At 42.0% G+C, this 24,644-nt stretch overlaps 1 protein-coding gene across 1 annotated transcript in view; it reads right to left on the minus strand.

Annotated features, from left to right (window-relative positions):
• Positions 1-5,323, minus strand: part of LOC106604552 (palmitoyltransferase ZDHHC9) — a 56,331-nt gene extending 51,008 nt beyond the window's left edge. The window contains exon 1 of the mRNA XM_014199304.2: positions 4,451-5,323. Coding sequence (XP_014054779.2) covers positions 4,451-4,614 — 164 coding nt within the window. The 5' untranslated portion in view covers positions 4,615-5,323. The remainder of the gene's footprint in view (positions 1-4,450) is intronic.
• Positions 5,324-24,644: the final 19,321 nt, after the last annotated feature.

Here is a 24,644-nt window from a genome sequence, read left to right on the forward strand (position 1 = left end):
CAGTATAACTTTCGTCCCTCTCCTCGCCCCTACCTGGGCTCGAACCAGGAACACATCGAAAACAGCCACCCTCGAAGCATCGTTAGCCATTGCTCCACAAATGCCACGGCATTTGGGGAACAACTACTTCAAGGTCTCAGAGCGAGTGCCTTCACCGATTGAAATGCTATTAGTGCGCATCTCGCTAACTAGCTAGCCATTTCACATCAGTTACACCAGCCTAATCTCGGGAGTTGATAAGCTTGAAGTCATAAACAGCTCAATGCTTGAAGCACAACGAAGAGCTGCTGGCAAACATACGAAAGTGCTGTTTGAATGAATGCTTACGAGCCTGCTGCTGCCTACCACCGCTCAGTCAGACTGCTCTATCAAATATCATAGACTTAATAACACACAGAAATACAAGCCTTGGGTCATTAATATGGTCAAATCCGGAAACTATCATTTCGAAAACAAAATGTTTATTCTTTCAGTGAAATACGGAACCGTTCCGTATTTTATCTAACGGGTGGCATCCCTAAGTCTAAATATTGCTGTTACATTGTACAACCTTCAATGTTATGTCATAATTATGTACAATTCTGGCAAATTAATTACGGTCTTTGTTAGGAATAAATGGTCATCACACAGTTCACAACGAGCCAGGCGGCCAAAGTGCTGCATATACCCTGACTGCTTGCTCGGAACATAAGAGAAGTGACAATGTCCCTAGTTAAAAGAAAGTCATGTTAGCAGGCAATATAAACTAAATATGCAGGTTTGTGTATTGATTTTAAAGAAAGGCATTGATGTTTATGGTTAGGTACACATTGGTGCAACGACAGTGCTTTTTTCTTGAATGCGCTCACCCGTTTGGAGAAGTAGGCTGTGATTCAATGAAAAATGAACAGGCACCGCATTGATTATATGCAATGCAGGACACACTAGATAAACTAGTAATATCATCAACCATGTGTAGTTAACTAGTGATTATGTTAAGGTTGATTGTTTTTTATAAGATAGTGGTTAGAGCGTTAGACTAGTAACCGGAAGGTTACGAGATCGAGTCCCTGAGCTGACAAGGTAAAAATCTGTCGTTCTGCCCCTGAACAAGGCAGTTAACCCACCGTTCCTAGGCCGTCATTGAAAATAAGAATGTGTTCTTAACTGACCAGCCTAGTTAAATAAAGGTTAAACAATTTATTTTTTATTTATTTTTTGGTCTCGATTATTTCTCTTTTTCAAACTTGTGCCTAATTTTTTTTTGTTTTTAATTATATATATATAGTATATTTTATTTATTTAATTCTATTTTTTTTTTATTATAAATGTATTTTTAAATTCTTAAATTGTTTATTTTTTTTTTTTTTTATTTTTTTTTATTATTATTTTTTTTTTTTTGTTATTTTTTTTTTGTTTTGTTTTTTTTTAAATCGGCCACAATCAGGCCCTAATTATTCTGCTATTCCGATTAATCGGTCTACCTCTACTGCAAACAGTTGCTCCTGAGCCACTTGGGTACACTGCAGCATCCACCAAGAGACTCTTGCTGCCAAGGGAATGCCTGACAGCTTGAAAGACGTTTTGGAAACTACAGTGAAAATGGTTAACTTTGTTAATGCAAGGCCCCTGAACTCTTGTGTATTTTCTTCATTATGCAATGATATGGGCAGCGACCATGTAACGCTTTTACAACATACAGAAGTGTGATGGTTATCAAGGGGCAAAGTGTTGACGTTTTGTTTTTAAATGAGAGATGAGCTTAAAATTTTCTTTACTGACCATAATTTTCACTTGTTTGACCGCTTGCATGATGTTTTTCACACGACTAGCCTATCTGGGTGATGTTTTTTTCTCGCCTGAATGATCTGAAACTAGGTTTACAGGGACACGTCACAACTATATTCAATGTGTGGGACAAAATTGAGGCTATGATTAAGAAGACAGAGCTCTTCTCTGTCTGCATTAACAAGGACAACACACAGGTCTTTCCATTGTATGATTTTTTTTGTGCAAATTAACTCAAGCTTACAGACATCGAAATTGCAACAAGCGGTTCTGTGAAAATTTAATTTAATCAGAAGCCACTGCCAGATTTCTGGATTGGGCTGCGCTCAGAGTATCCTGCCTTGGCAAATCACACTGTTAAGAGATTGATGACTTTTGCAATCACGTACCTATGTGAGAGTGGATTCTCGGCTCTTACTAGCATGAAAACTAAATAGAGGCACAGACTGTGTGGGGGAAATGATTTAAGACAGACTCTCTCCAATACAACCCAACATTGCAGAGTTATGTGCAACCTTTCAACCACACCCTTCATTAACCTGTGGCGAGTTATTCACAATTTTCAATGAACAAATACGGTTTTATATGTAAGATGGTTAAATAAAGAGCAAAATTATTGATTATTATTATTTGTGCCCTGGTCCTACTTATAGGAGCTCCTTCTCACGAGCCGGGTTGTGACAAACTTACACTCATTCTTATGTTTAAAAAATGTATCGTGTAGTGTGTGGGGCAGGCGTACAATGATGGCAAAAAACAACATTTGAGAGTGTGCTGACCCTGGTGCTAGAGGGGGTACGCAGCTGCAGGTTAAATGTTTGAAGGGGTACGGGACTATAAAAAGTTTGGGAACCACTGTGTTAGTACATTTAATTTTTTTTTTTTTGTTGTGGAAGTTAAAGATCCCAGCTATCACTTCAGTTTCCGGTAGAGGAGTGACTAGATGTTGGTTAGTGGTAGTGAGCTACTCTCTCAAACATGACTCCTGAAAAGCATGAAAACCACTGTGCCTCTTTCTTCAGCAAATTGTCATTAGCCTGTCAAGGGGCTAGATCTGATATGGCTCAAATTGCTCCGTAATGGAGAGTTTTGAATTACAGCCCGTTCCCCAGCTCAATCTCTATGTTAATATTCAGTCCTCCCCATGAGGGATAATTATGGGGCAATTGTAATACGAATGTAGTGTGCTGGTGATCTGGCCATTAGTTACTGTTGGGCCTGGTCCAACCTCAGGCGCTAAACTAGTGGGATCAGCAATATCAGTCTCCACTCCAGCCCAGGGGCGGACAACATTTCCCTCTGTGGCGATTCAGAGAATATGTTCTGTTCATTAGGCCAAAACGTTTCAATAATGTAAAATTAAATTGAGCGTTATTGATTGGACGAGTCCAGATATAGCCACTCCCTGTTTCAGTCCGTTTTCTTACATTTGGTGCCTAATGGACACGACCCAGACTCCCATTGAGCGCACACAGCGATGGAAAGGGCTGCACATTTACTGTAAAGCCAGAGGCCTCAGGGAGCTTCAGTCCACAGACACTAATGTAGGGTCAGAGGCCCCAGGGAGCTCCAGTCTGCAGCCACTGCTGTAGCTCCCCTCAGCAGTCCACTGGATGATTACATTAAGCCAAGAAGCCTAGCAGTGATGGTCCCTGTCCAGTAGAATTACTTGGAAAAACTTGATTCCAGCTGTTAGAATATCATGCAATACATTTCATGGAGGGAAACATTGTGTATTTATAGGGGGAGTGCAAAACTAGTAATCAGCCTGGACACACTGGACCACTTTTCCTTGAGGCCCCCCATTTTTTTTAAATTAATTAATGATAATTCTGCAACAAACAAAAAAATATTTAGACAGGCACACTGACAAGGCATTGCCCGAACTGCTCTTTAGCCAGTCTGTTTCTGGGGGGCTACGGTTTCACTCTGAAACCTCAGTTGTAAAACACCTGGCCAGCTAGCTCCACCTGCCAAGTCCAATACAGTTGCAGGTTAGGTTAAAGGGTTACAGTTAGGGGAAGGGTTAGCTAACATGCTAAGTAGTTGCAAAGTAGCAAGTAGTTGAAAAATTGGTAATTAGCTAAAATGCTGAAGTTGTCCATGATGAGATTCAAACATGCAACCTTTGTTACCTAGATTTCATCCACCACAATCAACTTCTGTCATATGTAGCCCTACTAAACATATACTACTAATTTGAGTGTTACGGATTTACACTTACTATGTTGCGCCGTCTATGAGACCAGGCTGTAAAGCTAGGTTGATGGTTTATTATTATTATTATTATTATTATTATTATTATTATTATGTTCTGAAAGGCAATGTTTAATGTTGAGCAAGGGCCCCTTTCACTGGACAGTAAGGGAATTCAATATTTAAATATGCAAGACTATATATTAATCAATAATGGTTCCTGTCTGATACCACTCAGCCAACGATTTTTGTGGGGAGAATTTTTTTAAATATTTTATGCGCCTTATCACTTAATTCATAGCTTGGTGCAGGGTAAATAAAGGCTATATTTAGGCCTACTACAGGTTATTAGTTTCATCGGACTTGCGGCCCTAAAAATACCTCATTCTAGAAAACATTTTACACACCTAGGGAAACGTCATTTTGACAGCTTGCTTGCTTGTTTGATCATCGCCCAAATAAACAATGGATAAACAGATCTACTTACTCGAATGCGAAGAACAGGGAGCAGGTGCCAACGATGAGAAATAAGGTTAGATAGAAGACGCCTTTCTGCCGGGCCATCATTACGCGTCCATCACAGCAGAAAGTGTTTTTCCCTGGTAGCTTTTCCCATTTTCGTACCTTCCGTGTCATCATTACCGCCGACATACTGACAGTTTTCGTTCAACTCAGTAATCTATAGTGACATACGTTTATAGGCCACTATGTAAATTACAATATTTACTTGACTTTCAAAACGAAAATTATACGGTAAAGTACATTTCCCTGTGACAGGAAAAATCCTTGAGATCCGTTTTTTCCTTCACCTTTTAAACGGGCGATTCAGCTCACAAATATGCCTATTCCTATGAACACTCCACGTTAGTTGCTCTGAAATGACATGATTGTGAAGCACTTGTCGTTCGTGTCATTCATTTTAACAAATCCATGCATCTATCCATATTTTCGCCAATCAAAGTTCTCCTCGTTTCAGTGCGTCCACCTCCTTCCAGTGCCAGAGGGCTTCCATTCTAGAGTAGAACAGTAATCAGTATCCTAAATTCTGCCCTTTAATAACGGAATTTGTTTGAGTCAGATCTTCTTGGCCCAAAGGAAAGAAATCCAGTCTTGCTACTCGCATCAGGAGCGTGGACCTTGACCGAGTGACATCCATAAAACTGATAATACATGCGCGCACATGACAGTCATCGCTTGGTTTATGTTGATATTAGTCTATTCAGTAAGACATAATAATAAATGGTAAAAAATTTGGCCTATATCATAAATAATCGTTGCCTAAATAAGGTGTGTTGGTTTTGCTTTCCCGCAGGACGCGATGCGAGTTTGTCTCGTTTCTAATTAATGGGTGCAGGAAACACGCCTAGATTAAAATGTCTTATTTTAAAGGGGCAGTACAGTAAGCAAGGAACAAAGGAGGTTGAGTTCTCTATTTGAAACATTGGGATATTACGCTACCAATCAAGTAATGGTAAAAAATATTACCAGACACTAAATAATTGTAGTGTTTGTCTTCCGGAAATAATACATTCTATCCTATTATTTTATTTTCTATTCTGTACTGAACAAAAATATAAAAACAACAATTTCAAAGATTTTACTGAGTTACAGTTCATTTAAGGGAATCAGTCAATTTAAATAAATAAATTAGGCCGTAATCTATGGATTTCACATGGCTGGGAATACAGATATGCATCTGTTGGTCACAGATACCTTAAAAAAAGGTAGGGGCGTGGATCAGAAAAATGGTCAATATCTGGTGTGACCACCATTTGCCTCATGCAGCATGACACTCTTTCGCATAGAGTTGATCAGTCTGTTGATTGTGGCCTGTGGAATGTTGTCCCACTCCTCAATGGCTGTGCGAAGTTGCTGGATATTGGCGGGAACTGGAACATGCCGTCTTACGCGTCGATCCAGACCCTCCCAAACATGCTCAATGGGTGACATGTCTGGTGAGTATGCAGGCCATGGAAGAACTGGGACATTTTTAGCTTCCAGGAAATGTCTACCGATCCTTGCGACATGGGGCCATGCAACGACAATGGGCCTCAGGATCTCATCACAGTATCTCTGTGCATTGAAATTGCCATGATAAAATGCAACTGGGTTCATTGTCCATAGCTTATGCCTGCCCATACCATAACCCCACTGCCACCATGGGACACTCTGTTCACAACGTTGACATCAGCAAAACCATCGCTGACGCTACGCCGTACACGTGGTCTGCGGTTGTAAGGCCAGGTGGATATACTGCCAAATTCTCTAAAACAATGTTGGAGGCGGCTTATGATAGAGAAATTAACATTACATTCTCTGGCAACAGCTATGGTGGACATTCCTGAAGTCAGCATGCCAATTGCACGCTCCTTCAAAACTTGAGACATCTGTAACATTGTGTTGTGTGACAAAACTGCACATTTTAGAGTGGCCTTTTATTGTCCCCAGTACAAGGTGCACCTGTGTAATGATCATGCTGTTTAATCAGCTTCTTGATATGCCACACTTGTCAGGTGGATGGATTATCATAGCAAAGGAGAAATGCTCACTAGCAGGGATGTAAACAAATTTGTGCACAATATTGTAGAGAAATACTATTTTTGTGCATATGGAAAATGTATAGGATCTTTAATTTTAGCTCATGAAACATGGGACCAACACTTTACATGTTGCGTTTATATTTTGGTTCAGTATAATACTCTACTCCACTCCACATTCTATATTTTTCTATTGTGTTCTATTCTGCTGTGTTCTATTCTACTGTGTTCTGTTCTACTGTGTTCTATTCTACTGTGATCTATTCTATTGTGTTCTAGTTGACTGTGTTCTATTCTATTGTGTTCTATTCTATTGTGTTCTATTCTGTGTTCTATTTTACTGTGTTCTATTCTATTGTGTTCTATTCTAGGCTAGAGTCTCTATTATCATTGTCAATAAAAAAAAACAACAAAGAACATAATTGTGTCTGTAACATGCATTCTCCATAGAGAACAAAGCACACAGATGTTAGCCTACTCCTGAACAGAAAACCATAGGTAGAAAATCTATATCCTTCATAATAAAATTAGTCTATGGAAAAATTGTATTACATGTCATCAAATAGGGGGAAATTAGTATTGATCAGTATTGGTTTAAAGTACCCATTTTCACAATTTAGGCAAATGAGCAAATTCTATCAGCACATAAAGAGATCCACTGTGCAGGACATAACCCATGCTTAAAGAGCATCAGCAGGAACTCCAGTGAGGATGAGAGGGTCGTAAAGGAACTAGAGGAGGAAGAGAAGAGAGGGGGTTGGGCAGATCCTCCGGAAGGGCTGGACCGGAGGTAGTAAACAAGCAGATCAGGAACCATTCTGTCTACATCATCACCACCAGGGATTCTGTCTATTTCAATCAGCCAATCTATGACTTGTCAGAGGCTACCATCGATGAGTAGTATAAAACTTGAGTTTATTGTTTAATTCGATATCATCATCCACAGTTGTTTTCTGAATCATAATGTCACTTGGGATGTCAGGATGTAGGCTTTTAGAATGTTTTACCCTCTAAACAGTGAGGTAAAATCAGGGATTAATATTAATTGAGCACAAAACAATTTGATTTATACAAAACATACTCTGGAATACTGGAGGTTATGCCGTGTATGTTCTTTGCACATGATTTTCATGGTAAATCCCTTAACCTGTAATTTGAACATGTAGAATCACATAGAATGCCAAGATATCCTTCCAATTATATAAACCTCCATCATAAAATCAGATGTTCTAAAGATAGACCATGTTTGTTCCCTTGTTTGCTCACTTTTCCACATCAATGACACTTCCGTAAGTTATTGCCCACACACAGAAGAGATGCAGAGCAGGATGTAGCCATTAACAAAGTCTCATGAATTCATAACGACTGTCAACAACTGATAGCATTCATGTCTCTGACATCCTCAGCAAATGTTTGATGTTCCAATGTTCTTTTATTTAACTGGAAATGTAAGAATTGTCTCATTGTTTGATCATCTGTTATCTCTATGTCAATAAAGAGTCCCAGGGACAGGGGTTGATAACCATTTATAGACTTACATCATTTCTGAGTTTCTAATCAGTTAATAACTGAGACCAGATACAGCAGGCTGTAATAATGCTTAATTGGGTAGACCCTTGTAACAACAATGATGTCATCAAAGGCTACTCTTTAGACTACCTAGAACCAACGGGTTCTTCGACTGTCCCTGTAGGAGAGCCCTTTTAAGTTCCAGGTAGAATCTTTCACCCTTGGATGTACCATTGTACTGTCTCTAACTATGTGTGTGGGTGTGAGACTGGAATCTGAGGATGTGGGTTTCCCGTTTTGAGCTGTGAGCGGCAGTAATTTGTCTAAAAGCGTCTAGTATTGTGTGGCCGTGTCAGGTGCCTCCCCCTAGTGGTTAGATATAATCATGACAATTCAGAAAACAAATAACACGTCTTTTCTCAATTAGTTTTGCTCAACTGCATCCTCTCCTCCATCCTCTCTTGCATCCTTTTGAAAAAGGTCAAAGGTAATCGAAGAGAGGCAGCGATAAGAGTGATTGTGGCCGAAAATGCGCTCAAATGAAATGAGAAGCTTCTTCTCCAAAAAACAGTAATATAACTGTTTGTGCCTCTTGAAACGGCATAGCAACAAATCAAATCAAATTGTATTAGTCACATGCACCGAATACAACAGGTGTAGGTAGACCTTACAGTGAAATGTTAACTTACAAGCCCCTAACTAACAATGCAGTTTAAAAAATCGGAATAAGAATAAGAAATAAAAGGATCCAGTAATTAAAGAGCAGCAGTAAAATAACGATAGCGAGACTATATACAGCGTGTACCGGTACAGAGTCAATGTGCGGGGCCCCCGGTTAGTTGAGGTAATTGAAGTAATATGCACATGTAGGTAGAGTTATTAAAGTGACTATGCATAGATAATAACAGAGAGTAGCAGCGGCATCAAAGGGGGGGGGGCAATGCAAATAGTCTGGGTAGCCATTTGATTGGTGTTCAGGAGTCTTATGGCTTGGGGGTAGAAGCTGTTGAGAAGCCTCTTGGACCTAGACTTGGGGCTCCGGTACTGCTTTCCGTGCGGTAGCAGAGAGAACAGTCTATGACTAAGGTGGCTGGAGTCTTTGACAATTTTTATGGCCTTCCTCTGACACCGCCTGGTATAGAGGTCCTGGATGGCAGGAAGCTTGGCCCCAGTGATGTACTGGGCCGTACGCACAACCCCCTGTAGTGCCTTGCGGTCGGAGGCCGAGCAGTTGCCATACCAGGCAGTGATGCAACCAGTCAGGATGCTCTCGATGGAGCAGCTGTAGAACCTTTTGAGGATCTGAGGACCCATGTCAAATCTTTTCAGTATCCTGAGGGGGAATAGGTTTTGTCATGCCCTCTTCACGACTGTCTTGGTGTGCTTGGACCATGTTAGTTTGTTGGTGATGTGGTGACCAAGGAACTTGAAGCTCTCAGCCTGCTCCACTATAGTCCTGTCGATGACAATGGGGGCGTGCTCGATCCTCCTTTTCCTGTAGTCCACAATCATCTCCGTTGTCTTGATCACGTTGAGGGAGAGGTTGTTGTCCTGGCACCACACGACCAGGTCTCTGACCTCCTCCCTAAAGGCTATCTCGTCATTGTCGGTGATCGGGTCTACCACTGTTGTGGCAAACTTAATGATGGTGTTGGAGTCGTGCCTGGCTGTGCAGTCATGAGTGAACAGGGAGAACAAGAGGGGACTGAGCACGCACCCCTGAGGGGCCCATGTGTTGAGGATCAGTGTGGCGGATTTGTTGCCTACCCTTACCCCCTGGGGGCGTGGCAACAGGAAGTCCAGGACCCGGTTGCAGAGGGAGGTGTTTAGTCCCAGGGTCCTTAGCTTATTGATGAGCTTTGAAGGCATTATGGTGTTGAACGCTGAGCTGTAGTCAATGAATAGCATTCTCACGTAGGTGTTCCTTTTGTCCAGGTGGGAAAGGGCAGTGTGGGGTGCAATAGAGTTTGCATCATCTGTGGATCTGTTAGAGCGGAATGCAACTTGGAGTGGGTCTAGGATAGGTTTTCTGGGATAATGATGTTGATGTGAGCCATGACCAGCCTTCCATGTATGTAGGTATGGCCACTGTGGGGACGACATCATCGATGCACTTTTTTATTGACCGAGTCACTGGTGCTTCCTGCTTGAATTTTTTCTTGTAAGCAGGAATCAGGAGGAGAGAATTATGGTCAGATTTGCCAAATGAAGGGCGAGGGAGAGCTTTGTAGGCGTCTCTGTGTGTGGAGTAAAGGTGGTCTACAGTTTTTTTCCCTCTGGTTGCACATTTAACATGCTGATAGAAATTTAGTAAAACAGATTTAAGTTTCCTCGCATTAATGTCCCCGGCCACTAGGAGCGCCGCCTCTGGATGAACGTTTTCCTGTTTGCTTATGGCGGAATACAGCTCATTGAGTGCAGTCTTAGTGCCAGCATCGGTCTGTGGCGGTATGTAGACAGCCCATGAAAAATGCAGATGAAAACTCTAAGTAGTTAGTGTGGTCTACAGCTTATCATGAGATACTCTACCTCAGGGGAGCAAAATCTCGAGACTTCCTTAGATATCGTGCACCAGCTGTTGTTTACAAATATACATACTCTGCCCCCCTTGTCTTACCAGATGCCGCTGTTCTATCCTGCCGATGCAGCGTATAACCAGCCAGCTGTATGTTGATAATGTCGTCGTTCAGCCACGACTCCGTGAAGCATAAGATATTACAGTTTTTAATGTCCAGTTGGTAGTTTAATCTTCCTCGTTGGTCGTCGATTTTATTGTCCAATGATTGCATGTTAGATAGTAAAACGGAAGACAGTGGGTGGGGATCGCCTATGAATTCTCAGAAGGCAGCTCGACCTCTGTCCTCTTTTTCTCCGTCTTCTCTTCACGCAAATGACGGGGATTTGGGCCTGTTCCTGGGAAAGCAGTATGTCCTTCACGTCAGGCTCATCGGACTTGTTAAAGGAAAAAAAAGCTTCTGCCAGTTTGTGGTGAGTAATCGCTGTTCTGATGTCCAGAAGCAATTTTCGGTCATAAGAGACGGTAGCAGCAACATTATGTACAGAATAAGTAAAAATAATAAGGTGCAAACAACGCAAAAAAACAAACAAAAAACACATTCGGTTAGGAGCACGTAATACGTCAGCCATCTTCTCCGGCGCCATGATAAGTACACTTCCTCAAAATAGTCTATATTAATCTCAGACAACTCAAGAAATGTCACGTCCTGACCAGCAGAGGGAGTAGTCGTTTAGTATTTTGGTCAGGACGTGGCAGAGGGATGTTTGTTTTGTATGGTGGGGGTTTTGTGTGTGTTGTAGAGGGGTGTTTGATTTATGTGTTCCTGGGTTTTGGGTGTATGTTCTAGGTTAGTATGTTCTAGGTTGTATTTCTGTATTTTGTCTAGTTTAGGTTTTCTATGTTTAGGTTTAGGTGCTGGACTCTCAATTGGAGGCAGGTGTTTCTCGTTGCCTCTGATTGAGAGTCCTATATATGGGTAATTGTTTGGTGTAGTGTTGTGGGAGATTGTTTCTTGTTTTGCGTGTGTGAGCATGGCAAGACTGTTTTGTTGTTTGTGAGTTCTTTGTTTGTTATTTTGGTGTTCTCTTGGTTGAAAATAAATACAAGCTGAGCATCCACATTCCTGCTGCATTTTGGTCCTCCATTCCCGACGACAACCGTTACAAGAAATCTGTAATTATTTGTGAAGTTTTTGCAGAGGAGGTCTTATTTTACATCTAGCTAAGATGTTTGGTGCAGTATAACTTAAGTGAAAAAATGTGCATGAAAACTAGTTGTCTGTTGTTGAATGACAACAAACACTTAATTGAAGAATCCCTACTGTTGACCAATCACAATGAAGGGGCGTAGACTTCGGCTACTGAACTTCGACAAGCCTCAATAAAATGATGTGTGCGCAAACAGCTGGGAAAAAAACTGCAGAACATTGCCAGACACAAGACAAACCAAAACGTCACAAAATGTCATCATAAATATATGTGCAAACTGTTTCGACCGGGAAGCATAAGGGAACCTTTACAGAGGTGGATCCCAAAATAAATGTGTAATATTTTTTTTTTTAATTAATTAAGTTAGTTGTGCAAGACATTTTATAGATAAAAGGTAAGTAGCATATTGTTAAATGTGTGTGTGCTTTTCTCAACTGACAATACAACATCTGATTCAAAGGGGGTGTGCCTATTAACGAATTGGCACGCTCCTCAACCACTCGACCACTTATCAGTTTCCGGGTCATGGAGGACAGAGGAGAGAGGACGGAGGACATACTTTTGCCCAAATGAGAAAAGGCCTCCTTTCAGACAAGCGCATTTTCATCCACTTCCCCTCTCCTCATCTTCTCTCATTGATTACTTTTGACCTTTTTGAAAAAGGAGTTCCGGAGAGAATGGAGGAGAGAGTACGCAGGAGTTGAGCAAATCCAGTTGAGAAAAGGCCATACTCTCCTCGACCACTCGACCACCTACAGGTTTCTGGGTCACGGAGGAGAGAGAGAGGGCAGAGGACAGACTTTTCCCAAATGAGAAAAGGCCATAGCCTACTCCTTGTCCAAATGATCTTTAAATGTTAGGACTTTCTTTCAGATTTGAGTTTGATTTGACTAAAAGCCAATATGTGCTTTATCTGGTAATGTGTCCGGAGGCTTGCGGAGGCCAAATCAAGCTCCGTACGGCAACATTTTGTTACAATGCGGAGGGCTCCGCAAAGCTACCTATAGCTCCGTATTGACGTGATTGGTTGACAGTAGGTTGTGGCAGTACATCCTTTATAAACACAAACTCACTTCCTTGACAACAAACCTGGAGAACTTTGATAAAAAGCTATCAGAGCAAGTTCACAAATAAAAAACATATTGATGATACCTTTCAAAGACACTAAAATTTGATTAAATTCCTTGAAAGAGATTGGGGAGATAATGGGAATAGATGTGTTAAAGAGGCCAATAGAAGGCAGATAATGGGCGATAGGAGGACTGGATGGGCGCACATTCTAACAAAGTGGATGTTTGTTAAATCCTTATTGATTTATGTATTGTAACAGGCCCGCAATGTGGTTACTAAAATCCGATTTGGATATTGTGATGAGGCAGCCTTAGTCTGGCCTGATCACCATTTGAAATGGTCTTTAAAATGTATTTCATGTAGTTAATATTATCTAAAATGCTTAAAGGTATGAAGGTTCATGTGTGGTTTGGATAAAGTCCACGAGTCCATTGTCATGCATAGCTGTCTACCAGTTTAGGTGTTCTTGACCTCATTGGTTAATATGTGTGGGCGGGGTTGAGGAGTACATGGGATAAATGCTGTCCTTTTCTCTCAGCTCAGGGTTGAACAACATTTTACAATGTGCTCCATAGCAGTTTGTTTGTTATGTTCTGTATCTACAGGCAGTTGATTTAGGCTGTTCTGTTCGACTGTCTTTAGTCACAGTAAGGGGAGAGTTAGGCTCTGTTTAGAGCTGGAAAAGGGGCAATCCCTAGTTATACTGTTTAGCATTTAGGCCTAGTCTTAGTTTCAGTAGAACCCTATAGAGGGGCTGAGCTTCAGACTCACCGTCATCTGTCAGTTATCGTATCCTGAATGTTGCTGTAATGGACAACTGTTTGAGACAAGCCATGTATCCTGAAATCCTGTATCTGTAATACATTCAAGTATAGTTTCTGTACAATCATGGGTCCTCCTCATTCCCACCTATCACCTCCCTTGGCTACTTTGGGTCCGCTATTCTACAGATGTATTTGGCTGTTTTCGCTTCAAAACATTTAGAAGTTGTCCCTTTTCAGGTTTAGAAAAAGGGGCTGCTAAATGCTAACTCCATTTGTATATGCTGGTAGCATAACTAGCATACAGAAAGCAGTGGTGGAGGTTTTTATCTAATGCAGTTAATTGATGACATGAACATGTATTGTGGTTGACATTCATACAAGCATTATACTCAAATTTTTACCTCAGCATAGTGTGAAATACACATAAACAATAGCCTAAATGTAGGTTAATTTTGTTGGGGGGTAATGAGGAGATTCGGGATGGAGATGCAGGTGGGAAAACGATGCAGCCCTTTTACTTCATGCTATCTTGGCAGAGCTCCTATGTCAAGCACCGGGAAACGGACTCTAACATCTCAGAAGAGGCAAGGTCTTGTCTTTTCGGTTAGCCAGTTGCTTGTAATTAGCTGGATTGCTATAGAGATTAGCCCTGAATCACTCTGAGTGGTGCGGTGCAGACCAATGTATTGGATGTATATGACAGCTCACCAAAGCGCAAGAGGTATGAATGCTCTGACTTCTGCGGAGACCGCATCACAGTAAATGTTGTACACTGCAGACCTTGGCAAAGCCTTTAAATCCAAGTTCTCTGCTGGCAAATTCACAGAGAAGCTCAGGATAGCCTCACCGAACTGCAGTGGGGAGACTGTTGGATGTATATGTAGGTTAACATATTGCATGTCTTTTAGCAATTCGTATGATATGTTACGAATCCATTTCGTACTATATGCTACAAAATGTGTTGTGCTTAAGATCCTGGAGTGCATCTTTAAGTAGCTGATCATGTTATTACTCCAACCTTGTGAAAGTGACAAACTGACACATTTTCCTTTTAGTCAAAAACAACTTTATATCGAAGGAGTGCCTTTCTTTTGTCAACCTGCACATGCGCAGTTTGACGCAAGACGACCTTTAAACCCGATTATGCACATGAGCTTCGCGAGCCAACGTTGCGATGATATCGCCTACAAGAGAGATTGGGAATTTCTATTGGAGAAACAGTTTCTAGACATATACCTAACGTACAATCTTTGGTTAGACAGTGTCAATTTTCCAATACTGTATGTATCCAATCCCTGCTATGTGCAGCAGAAGCTGGGTGGCAGGTGCTAGGAGCACTGGGCCTTTAAGGCTGCGTTTACACAGGCAGCCCAATTCTGATCTTTTTTTCACTAATTGGTCCTTTGACCAATCACAGATCCTTTAACATCCTATCTTTTCAGAGCTGATCTGAATGGTCAAAAGACCAATTTGTGAAAAAAGATCAGAATTGGGCTGCCTGTGTAAATGCTGCCTAAGAAGGGCTGATTGCTGTTTAAAGTATTGACGTGGGGGAAATGAAGCAAGGAGTAGGGGAGAGGAAGATGGCGGAAGTGGATTCTGAGTTCGAATCAAGCAGCGCGTGGAGCAAATTTGGTGAAGACAAATGTTCTGAGTGGACAACAGTAGTTTCGAAAACTGGAACAAAAAGGAACTTGTCTAAAATTGGAGTGGAGGATACGTGTGTGAATTAAATGAATCACTTCTTGTTGGGATTCGTTTGATGAGTAAGGATGCATATGTGGGACACCCGCTTGAGGTGTTGAAAATGGTGAAGTATGCGCTTGGAAAAGTGGAGTCAGAGTGACTAGGAATGATCTTATTTTGATTAAATGCATTTCCGAAGAGCAGAGGAACATTGCAAAGGGCCTCAAAAGAGTCCGGACAACAGAAGTTTTGTGTTTTGAACTTCTGAGTGGAGCACCCGTCAAAGGAGTCATCTCAAGGGTGATGACGGGTGTTCAGGTTAAATACCTGAAGAGAAGTCCTGGTGTGGTGTGTGCCCGGTGTCCTAACCGCTGGGTGAATGGAGAAGAATAAGAAAGTCTGTTGGTGCTGTTGTTTTTTGATAAAGAGCAAATACCTACGCATGTGAAGTTTGGTTATGTAAGGTACGCCGTAAGAGCTTTCGTCCCCAAACTACTGCAGTGTAAGAATTGTGAAGAATTTTGCCATGTTTCAAGTGTGTGCAGACGAACAGAGTATACTGAAGAATGGTGTGTAGAAGGATGACAGTGATCCAATTGTGGTGAGGATCATGATTCTGAGTTCCTGGAGTGCCCTGTAAGGGTGAAATAGATTGAGGTGACAAAAGTTAGTGGTCAATCGAATCTCCTATGCGGAGGCGATTTAAAATAATTGAGAAAACATGTGAAGCTAGTGAAGACATTGCAGTGGATACACCACAGCCTGTAGTAAATGTTTTCTGCCAGACAAAAGATACCCTGTGTGTGAAAAAGGTGGATTTTGTTGCGTTCATTGCCACAGTTATAAATTGTACAGCACAAGTCTCAAAGAGGTCTAAGAAACAGGACATTATTGTGGCTGCGGCAGAAAACATTTTGGGACTTAAGACTTTTACTCTGAAGACTTGCAAGAGGTACTGCCACCGGAAGACCAGCCCTCCCAGGTTCCCCTTGAGCCTGTGTCGGGATCAGATCTGTTTTATTTTTTAACAGGAAAGTTGTTTGATTTAGTTTTATAAATGTTATAAATTGTATAAATTTTTTGGTCGTTTTTTGATAGTTTGTTCAGTTTTTGGGGGGAATCCTGTTTCCATCCCGCATAGTAGGTGGCGGGATGCACATTAAATTATGTGATCGCCAATATTCCATAGAAGAAGAAGGGATTGGCAGGAAATCAGTTGAGAGATGGATTGAGTAGCCTAGCCTCCACACCAGGCAAGGTTCTTTTGGCAGACCTATTTGTGTTTTCATATTGGTATAATATTTGTCACCATCAAATTAACATAATATAACCTGCTTGGGCTGGCCAACTCAGGAGTCGAGACAGAGCTCACCCTGCCTGGAACTGTGTAAGTAGCCTATCGACACTATTCCAACTTCAGAGGGTATATCAGTGGTCAGTGGACTGTTCTGAAAAAGAATGTCATTTGCGTCGCTGAGCAGTGCCCAGGAAATAAATAAATCAAATTGTTAGATGCTGCAGCACCCTGGGACTCCCTAAAAACACACCGCTTTGATACAGGTGACTTTTCGTAGATGTTTAGGAGAGAACTTGCTAACCCTAACCTTTTTCCTAATCTTAACCTAATTCTCCCAACCTGCTGCGTAAGTTATCCAAACCTACTACGAAAATGTTGTCGCTGTATTGAAGTGGTTTGTTTTTAAGGAATTCAATACCACCCCCGCACCGAATCAAAAGCAAACATGGTCCCGTATTGCAAGGCTGATTAGCAAGGACAAACAGGTGTGAAACAGACAGGTGTGCACGCAGGAAGAAAGGAGTGAAGTTGAAGTAGTAATGGTAGTAGGAGTAGAGACACAAGATGATATTCCTTGTCAGAGGGATCCTGACATGCTGCATGTTAAGAAGGTGGACTTTCTAGCATTTATTACTTTGGTTAACTGCACAGCGCAAATGAAGAAGAAATTGAGAAAATAGGCATCATTGTGAGTGCGGCTGAGCGTTTTATGTGACTCAGGAACTGTTCTGCAGAAGTATTACAAGGAATCCTGTCGATGAAAGCTCCATCCTCACAGGCACCTGATCCTGTGTAGGGACGTGATTTGAACTGTGACTGAAGGAGTGGGATGTTTGTTTGATTTATTTTAGTATTTTGTATTATCCGCCTTCCCGCAATGGAATGTATTATTTTTGTTTTGTTTCAAAAACGTCGGTCCGCTTACATGCTAAAAACAGACATTGAGGTTAGCCTACATACCAATTAGGCAGGCCTAGGACCCACAGACAGTGAGATTAGGTTCATCAGTAGGCTGGATTGTTAGATTTGTATTGAACTGTGATCAAATTGAACTTGATGTGCAGATTGATACTGTGACACAGAGATCAATCGTATTTTGGTCAGCATGCCTTCACAATTTGTCTTGCTGTTAGCAATACATCAAATCAATTGTAACCTATCATTAGGTTATTTGAAGCAATTACAAAATTGCCTGAATCCTCTCCGATCTACAGTAGTGCCTATATGACGTAATATGAAGTTAATTCGAATTGATTGTCCTTATGCGTAGTGCATATTGTCATGTGTACATACAGTGCATTCGGAAAGTATTCAGACCTCTTGACCTTAACCTCATTTTGATACATTAGCCTTATTCTAAAATGGATTAAGAAAAAATAATCCTCATCTACACACAATACCCCATAATGACAAAGCAAAAACAGGTTTTTAATTTTTTTGGCAAATCTATAAAAAATGGACAGAAATGTAACATTTACATATAGTACCAGTCAAAAGTTTGGACACCTATCAGGACACAAGGCGAGACCCAGATGCAGACACACGAGGCAGATGGTTGGAGTCTTAGATGTTTATTAATCCAAAAAGGGGTAGGCAAGAGAATGGTCGTGGACAGGCAAAAGGTCCAAACCAGTTCAGAGTCCAGGAGGTACAGAGTGTCAGGCAGACTCGAGGTCAATGCAGGCAGAATGGTCAGGCAGGCGGGTACAGAGTCCAGAAACAGGCAAGGGTCAAAACAGGGAAGACTAGCAAAAAGAGAATAGAAAAGGCAGACGCAGAGGGAAAACCACACTGGTTGACTTGGACATACATGATGAACTGGCACAGAGAGACAGGAAACACAGGGATAAATACACTGGGGAAAACAAGCAACACCTGGAGGGGGTGGAGACAATCACAAGGACAGGTGAAACAGATCAGGGTGTGACAGACACCTACTCATTCCAGGGTTTTAGTTTATTTTTACTATTTTCTACATTGTAGAATACTATTGAAGACAGCAAAACTATGAAATAACAAATATGGAATCATGTAGTAACCGAAAAAGTGTCAAACAAATCAAAAACTATTTTTGATTCTTCAAAGTAGCCACCCTTTGCCTTGATGAGAGCTTTGCTCACTCTTAGTATTCTCTCAACCAGCTTTTATTTATTTATTTTATTTCACCTTTATTTAACTAGGTAGGCCAGTTGAGAACAAGTTCTCATTTACATCTGCGGCCTGGCCAAGATAAAGCATAGCAGAGTGACAAAAACAACAACACAGAGTTACACATAAACAAATGTACAGTCAATAACATAAAATAAAATGGAAAGATCTATGTACAGTGTGTGCAAATGTAGAAGAGTAGGGAGGTAGGCAATAAATAGGCCATAGAGGCAAAAATAATTACAATTTAGCATTAATACTGGAGTGATAGATGTGCAGATGATGATGTGTAAGTAGAGATACTGGGGTACAAAAGAGCAAGAGGATAAGTAATAATATGGGGATGAGGTAGTCGGGTGTGCTATTTACAGACTGACTGTGTACAGGTACAGTGATCGGTAAGCTGCTCTGACAGCTGATTCTTAAAGTTAGAGAGGGAGATACAAGACTCCAGCTTCAGAGATCTTTGCAATTCGTTCCAGTCATTGGCAGCAGAGAACTGGAAGGAAAGGCAGCCAAAGTAAGTGTTGGCTTTGGGGATGACCAGTGCAATATACCTGCTGGAGCGCTTGCTATGGGTGGGTGTTGCTATGGTGACCAGTAAGCTGAGATAAGGCGGGGCTTTACCAAGCAAAAACGTATAGATGACCTGGAGCCAGTGGGTTTGGCGACAGATATGTAGTGAGGGCCAGCCAACGAGAGAATACAGGTCGCAGTGGTGGGTAGTATATGGGGCCTGGTGACAAAACGGATGGCACTGTGATAGACTACATCCAGTTTGCTTTGTAGAGTGTTGGGGGCTATTTTGTAAATGACATCGCCAAAGTCAAGGATCTGTAGGATAGTCAGTTTTACGAGGGTATGTTTGGCAGCATGAGTGAAGGAGGCTTTGTTTTCAAAATAGGAAGCCGGTTCTAGATTTAATTTTGGATTGGAGATGCTTAATGTGAGTCTGGAAGGAGAGTTTACAGTCTAACCAGACACCTAGGTATTTATAGTTGTCCACATATTCTAGGTCAGAACCGTCCAGAGTAGTGATGCTAGTCGGGTGGGAGGGTGCAGACAGTGATCGGTTGAAGAGCATGCATTTAGTTTTACTAGCATTTAAAAGCAGTTGGAGGCCACGGAAGGAATGTTGTATGGGGTTGAAGCTCGTTTGGAGGTTTGTTAGCACAGTGTCCAAAGAAGGGCAAGATGTATATAGAATGGTGTCGTCTGCGTAGAGGTGGATCAGAGAATCACCAGCAGCAAGAGCAATATCATTGATGTATACAGAGAAAATTGTGGGCCCGAGAATTGAGCCCTGTGGCACCCCCATAGAGTCTGCCAGAGGTCCGGACAACAGGCCCTCCGATTTGACACACTGAACTCTATCTGAGAAGTAGTTGGTTATCCAGGCAAGGCAGACATTTGAGAAGCCAAGGCTATTGAGTCTGTCGATAAGAATGCAGTGATTGACAGTCGAAAACCTTGGCCAGGTCGATGAAGACGGCTGCACAGTAATGTCTTTTATCGATGGCGGTTATGATATCGTTTAGGACCTTGAGCGTGGCTGAGGTGCCCCCATGACCCGCTCGCAAACCAGATTGCATAGTGGAGAAGGTACGATGGGATTCGAAATGGTCGGTGATCTGTTTATTAACTTGGCTTTCGAAGAGTGTCTCCCCCTTTGAAGAGGGGGAGGACAGCAGCTTTCCAATCTTTGGGGATCTCAGACGATACGAAAGAGAGGTTGAATAGTCTAGTAATAGGGGTTGCAACAATTCCGGCGGATAATTTGAGAAAGAGAGGGTCCAGATTGTCTAGCCCAGCTGATTAATAGCAATCCAGATTTTGCATTTCTTTCAGAACATCAGCTGTTTGGATTTGGGTGAAGGAGAAGTGGAGGGGGGGTGTTGCTGCAGGGGGTGCTGAGATGTTGGCCGGGGTAGGGGTAGCCAGGTGGAAAGCATGGCCAGCTGTGGAAAAATGCTTATTGAAATGATTGATTATCGGAGATTTATCGGTGGTGACAGTGTATCCTATCCTCAGTGCAGTGGGCAGCTGGGAGGAGGTGCTCTTATTCTCCATGGACTTTACAGTGTCCCTAAACTGTTTGGAATTAGTGCTACAGGAAGCAAACTTCTGTTTGAAAAAGCTAGCCTTGCTTTCCGAACTGACTGACTATATTTGTTCCTGACTTGCCTGAAGAGTTGCATATCGCGGGGGCTATTCGATGCTAATGCAGAATGCCACAGGATGTTTTTGTGCTGGTCAAGGTCAGTCAAGTCTGGGGTAAACCAAGGGCTATATCTGTTTTTAGTTCTACATTTTTTGAATGGGGCATGCTTATTTAAGATGGAGAGGAAAGCACTTTTGAAGAGCAACCAGGCATCCTCTACCTAGCTTCATGAGGTAGTCACCTCAATGAATTTAAATTAACAGGTGTGCCTTGTTAAGACATGAAGGTCAGTCAATCCGGAAAATTTGAATAACTTTGAAAGTTTCTTCAAGTGCAGAAGCAAAAACCATCAAGCGCTATGATGAAACTAGCTCTCATGAGGACCGCCACAGGAAAGGAAGACCCAGAGTTACCTCTGCTGCAGAGGATAAGTTCATTAGAGTTACCAGCCTTAGAAATTGCAGCCCAAATAAATGCTTCACAGAGTTCAAGTAAAGACACATCTCAATATCAACTGTTCAAAGGAGACTGCGTGAATCAAGCCTTCATGGTTGAATAGCTGCAAATAAACCACTACTAAAGGACACCAATAAGAAGAGACTTCCTTGGGCCAAGAAACACGAGCAATGGACATTAGACCGGTGGAAATCTGTAATTTGGTTCGATGAGTCTAAATTTGAGATTTTTGGTTCCAAACGTGTCTTTGTGAAATGGAGAGTAGGTGAACGGATGATCTCCGCATGTGTCGTTCCACCCCATGTGTGGGGGTGCTTTGCTGGTGATACTATCTGTGATTTATTTAGAATTCAAGGCACACTTAACAAGCATGGCTACCACAGCATTCTGCAGTTATACACCATCCCATCTGGTTTGTGCTTAGTGGGACTATCATTTGTTTTTCAACAGGGACAATGACCCAACACACCTTCAAGCTGTGTAAGGGCTATTTGACCAAGAAGGAGCGTGATGGAGTGCTGAGTTGGACTGCAGAGTGAAGGAAAAGCAGCCAACAAGTGCTTAGCACATGTGGGAACGCCTTTAAGACTGTTGGAAAAGCATTCCAGGTGAAGCTGGTTCAGAGAATGCAAGAGTGTGCAAAACTTTCATCAAGGCAAAGGGAGGCTACTTCGAGGAATATATAATATAAAAAAAATAATAAAAAAATATATATATATATATATATATATTTGTTTAACAATTCTTTGGTTGCGGCATGATTATATATGTGTTATTTCATAGTTTTGATGTCTTCACTATTATTCTACAATGTAGAAAATAGTTAAAATAAAGAAAAACCCTTGAATGAGTAGGTGTGTCCAAACTTTTGACTACTGCTACAGCCCTCCCTGGAGACTACTGCTACAGCCCTCCCTGGAGTCTACTGCTACAGCCCTCCCTGGAGTCTACTGCTACAGCCCTCCATGGAGTCTGCTTCCATAACTACTTCTCTGATAGAGTTCAGTGTGTCAAATCGGGGGGCCTGTTGTCTGGACCTCTGGTAGTCTCCATGGGGGTGCCACAGGGTTCAATTCTCGGGCCGACTCTCTTCTCTGTATACATCAATGATGTCGCTCTTGCTGCTGGTGATTCTCTGAGCCACCTCTACGCAGACGACACCATTCTGTATAGTTCTGGCCCTTCTTTGGACACTGTGTTAACTAACCTCCAGACGAGCTGCAATGCCATACAACTCTCCTTCCGTGGCCTCAAACTGCTCTTATCCTCTCTAGGGTCGGTGGGACGAAATCGTCCCACCTACGTAACAGCCAGTGGAATCCTGTGGCGCGTTATTCAAATACCTTAGAAATGCTATTACTTAAATTTCTCAAACATATGACTATTTTACACCATTTTAAAGACAAGACTCTCGTTAATCTAACCACACTGTCCGATTTCAAAAAGGCTTTAAAACGAAAGGAAAACATTAGATTATGTCAGCAGAGCCAGTACCCAGCCAGAAATAATCAGACACCCATTTTTCAAGCTAGCATATAATGTCACATAAACCCAAACCACAGCTAAATGCAGCACTAACCTTTGATGATCTTCATCAGATGACACACCTAGGACATTATGTTATACAATACATGCATGTTTTGTTCAATCAAGTTCATATTTATATCAAAAAACAGCTTTTTACATTAGCATTTGACGTTCAGAACTAGCATACCCCCCGCAAACTTCCGGTGAATTTACTAAATTACTCACGATAAACGTTCACAAAAAGCATAACAATTATTTTAAGAATTATAGATACAGAACTCCTCTATGCAATCGCTATGTCCGATTTTAAAATAGCTTTTCGGTGAAAGCACATTTTGCAATATTCTGAGTAGATAGCCCGGCATCACAGGGCTAGCTATTTAGACACCCACCAAGTTTAGCCCTCACCAAAGTCAGATTTACTACAAGAAAAATGTTATTACTTTTGCAGTTCTTCGTCAGAATGCACTCCCAGGACTTCTACTTCAATAACAAATGTTGGTTTGGTTCAAAATAATCCATAGTTATGTTCAAATATCCTCTGTTTTGTTCGTGCGTTCAAGACACTATCCGAAGTGTAAAGAAGGGTGACGCGCACGACGCGTTTCGTGACAAAAAAATTCTAAATATTCCATTACCGTACTTCGAAGTATGTCAACCGCTGTTTAAAATCAATTTTTATGTTATTTTTCTCGTAAAAAAGCGATAATATTCCGACCGGGAAAGCGTGTTTACGTTCAAAGAGAAAGAAAATAAAAACATGGGATCCCCTCGTGCACGAGCCTCAATCTGATGGTCCACTGATAGACCACTTACCAAAGGCGCTAATGTGTTTCAGCCTGGGGCTGGAATTACATCATTCAGCTTTTTTCCGGGTTCTGAGAGCCTATGGGAGCCGTAGGAAGTGTCACGTTACAGCAAAGATCCTCAGTTTTTGATAAAGAGAGCCAAGAAGCCCAAGGAATGGTCAGAGAGGGCACTTCCTGTACAGAATCTTCTCAGGTTTTTGCCTGCCATATGAGTTCTGTTATACTCACAGACACCATTCAAACAGTTTTAGAAACTTTAGGGTGTTTTCTATCCAAAGCCAATAATTATATGCATATTCTAGTTACTGGGCAGGAGTAGGAACCAGATTAAATCGGGTACGTTTTTTATCCGGCCGTGCAAATACTGCCCCCTATCCCCAACAGGTTAAATGCAAGTAAAACTAAATGCATGCTCTTCAACCGATCGCTGCGCGCACCTGCCCGCCCGTCCAGCATCACTACTCTGGACGGTTCTGACTTAGAGTCTACTGCTACAGCCCTCCATGGAATCTACTGCTACAGCCCTCCATGGAGTCTACTGCTACAGCCCTCCCTGGAGTCTACTGCTACAGCCCTGCCTGGAGTCTAGTGCTACAGCCCTCCCTGAAGTCTAAGGCTACAGCCCTCCCTGGAGTCTAATGCTACAGCCCTCCCTGGAGTCTAATGCTACAGCCCTCCATGGAGTGTACTTCTACAGCCCTCCATGGAGTCTACTGCTACAGCCCTCCCTGGAGTCTACTGCTACAGCCCTCCATGGAGTCTACTGCTACAGCCCTCCATGGAGTCTACTGCTACAGCCCTCCCTGGAGTCTACTGCTACAGCCCTCCATGGAGTCTACTGCTACAGCCCTCCATGGAGTCTACTGCTACAGCCCTCCATGGAGTCTACTGCTACAGCCCTCCCTGGAGTATACTGCTACAGCCCTCCCTGGAGTCTACTGCTACAGCCCTCCCTGGAGTCTAATGCTACAGCCCTCCCTGGAGTCTACT

Source organism: Salmo salar, chromosome ssa05, assembly GCF_905237065.1.
Source record: "Salmo salar chromosome ssa05, Ssal_v3.1, whole genome shotgun sequence".
In the NCBI taxonomy this organism is placed as follows: Eukaryota; Metazoa; Chordata; class Actinopteri; order Salmoniformes; family Salmonidae; genus Salmo; species Salmo salar.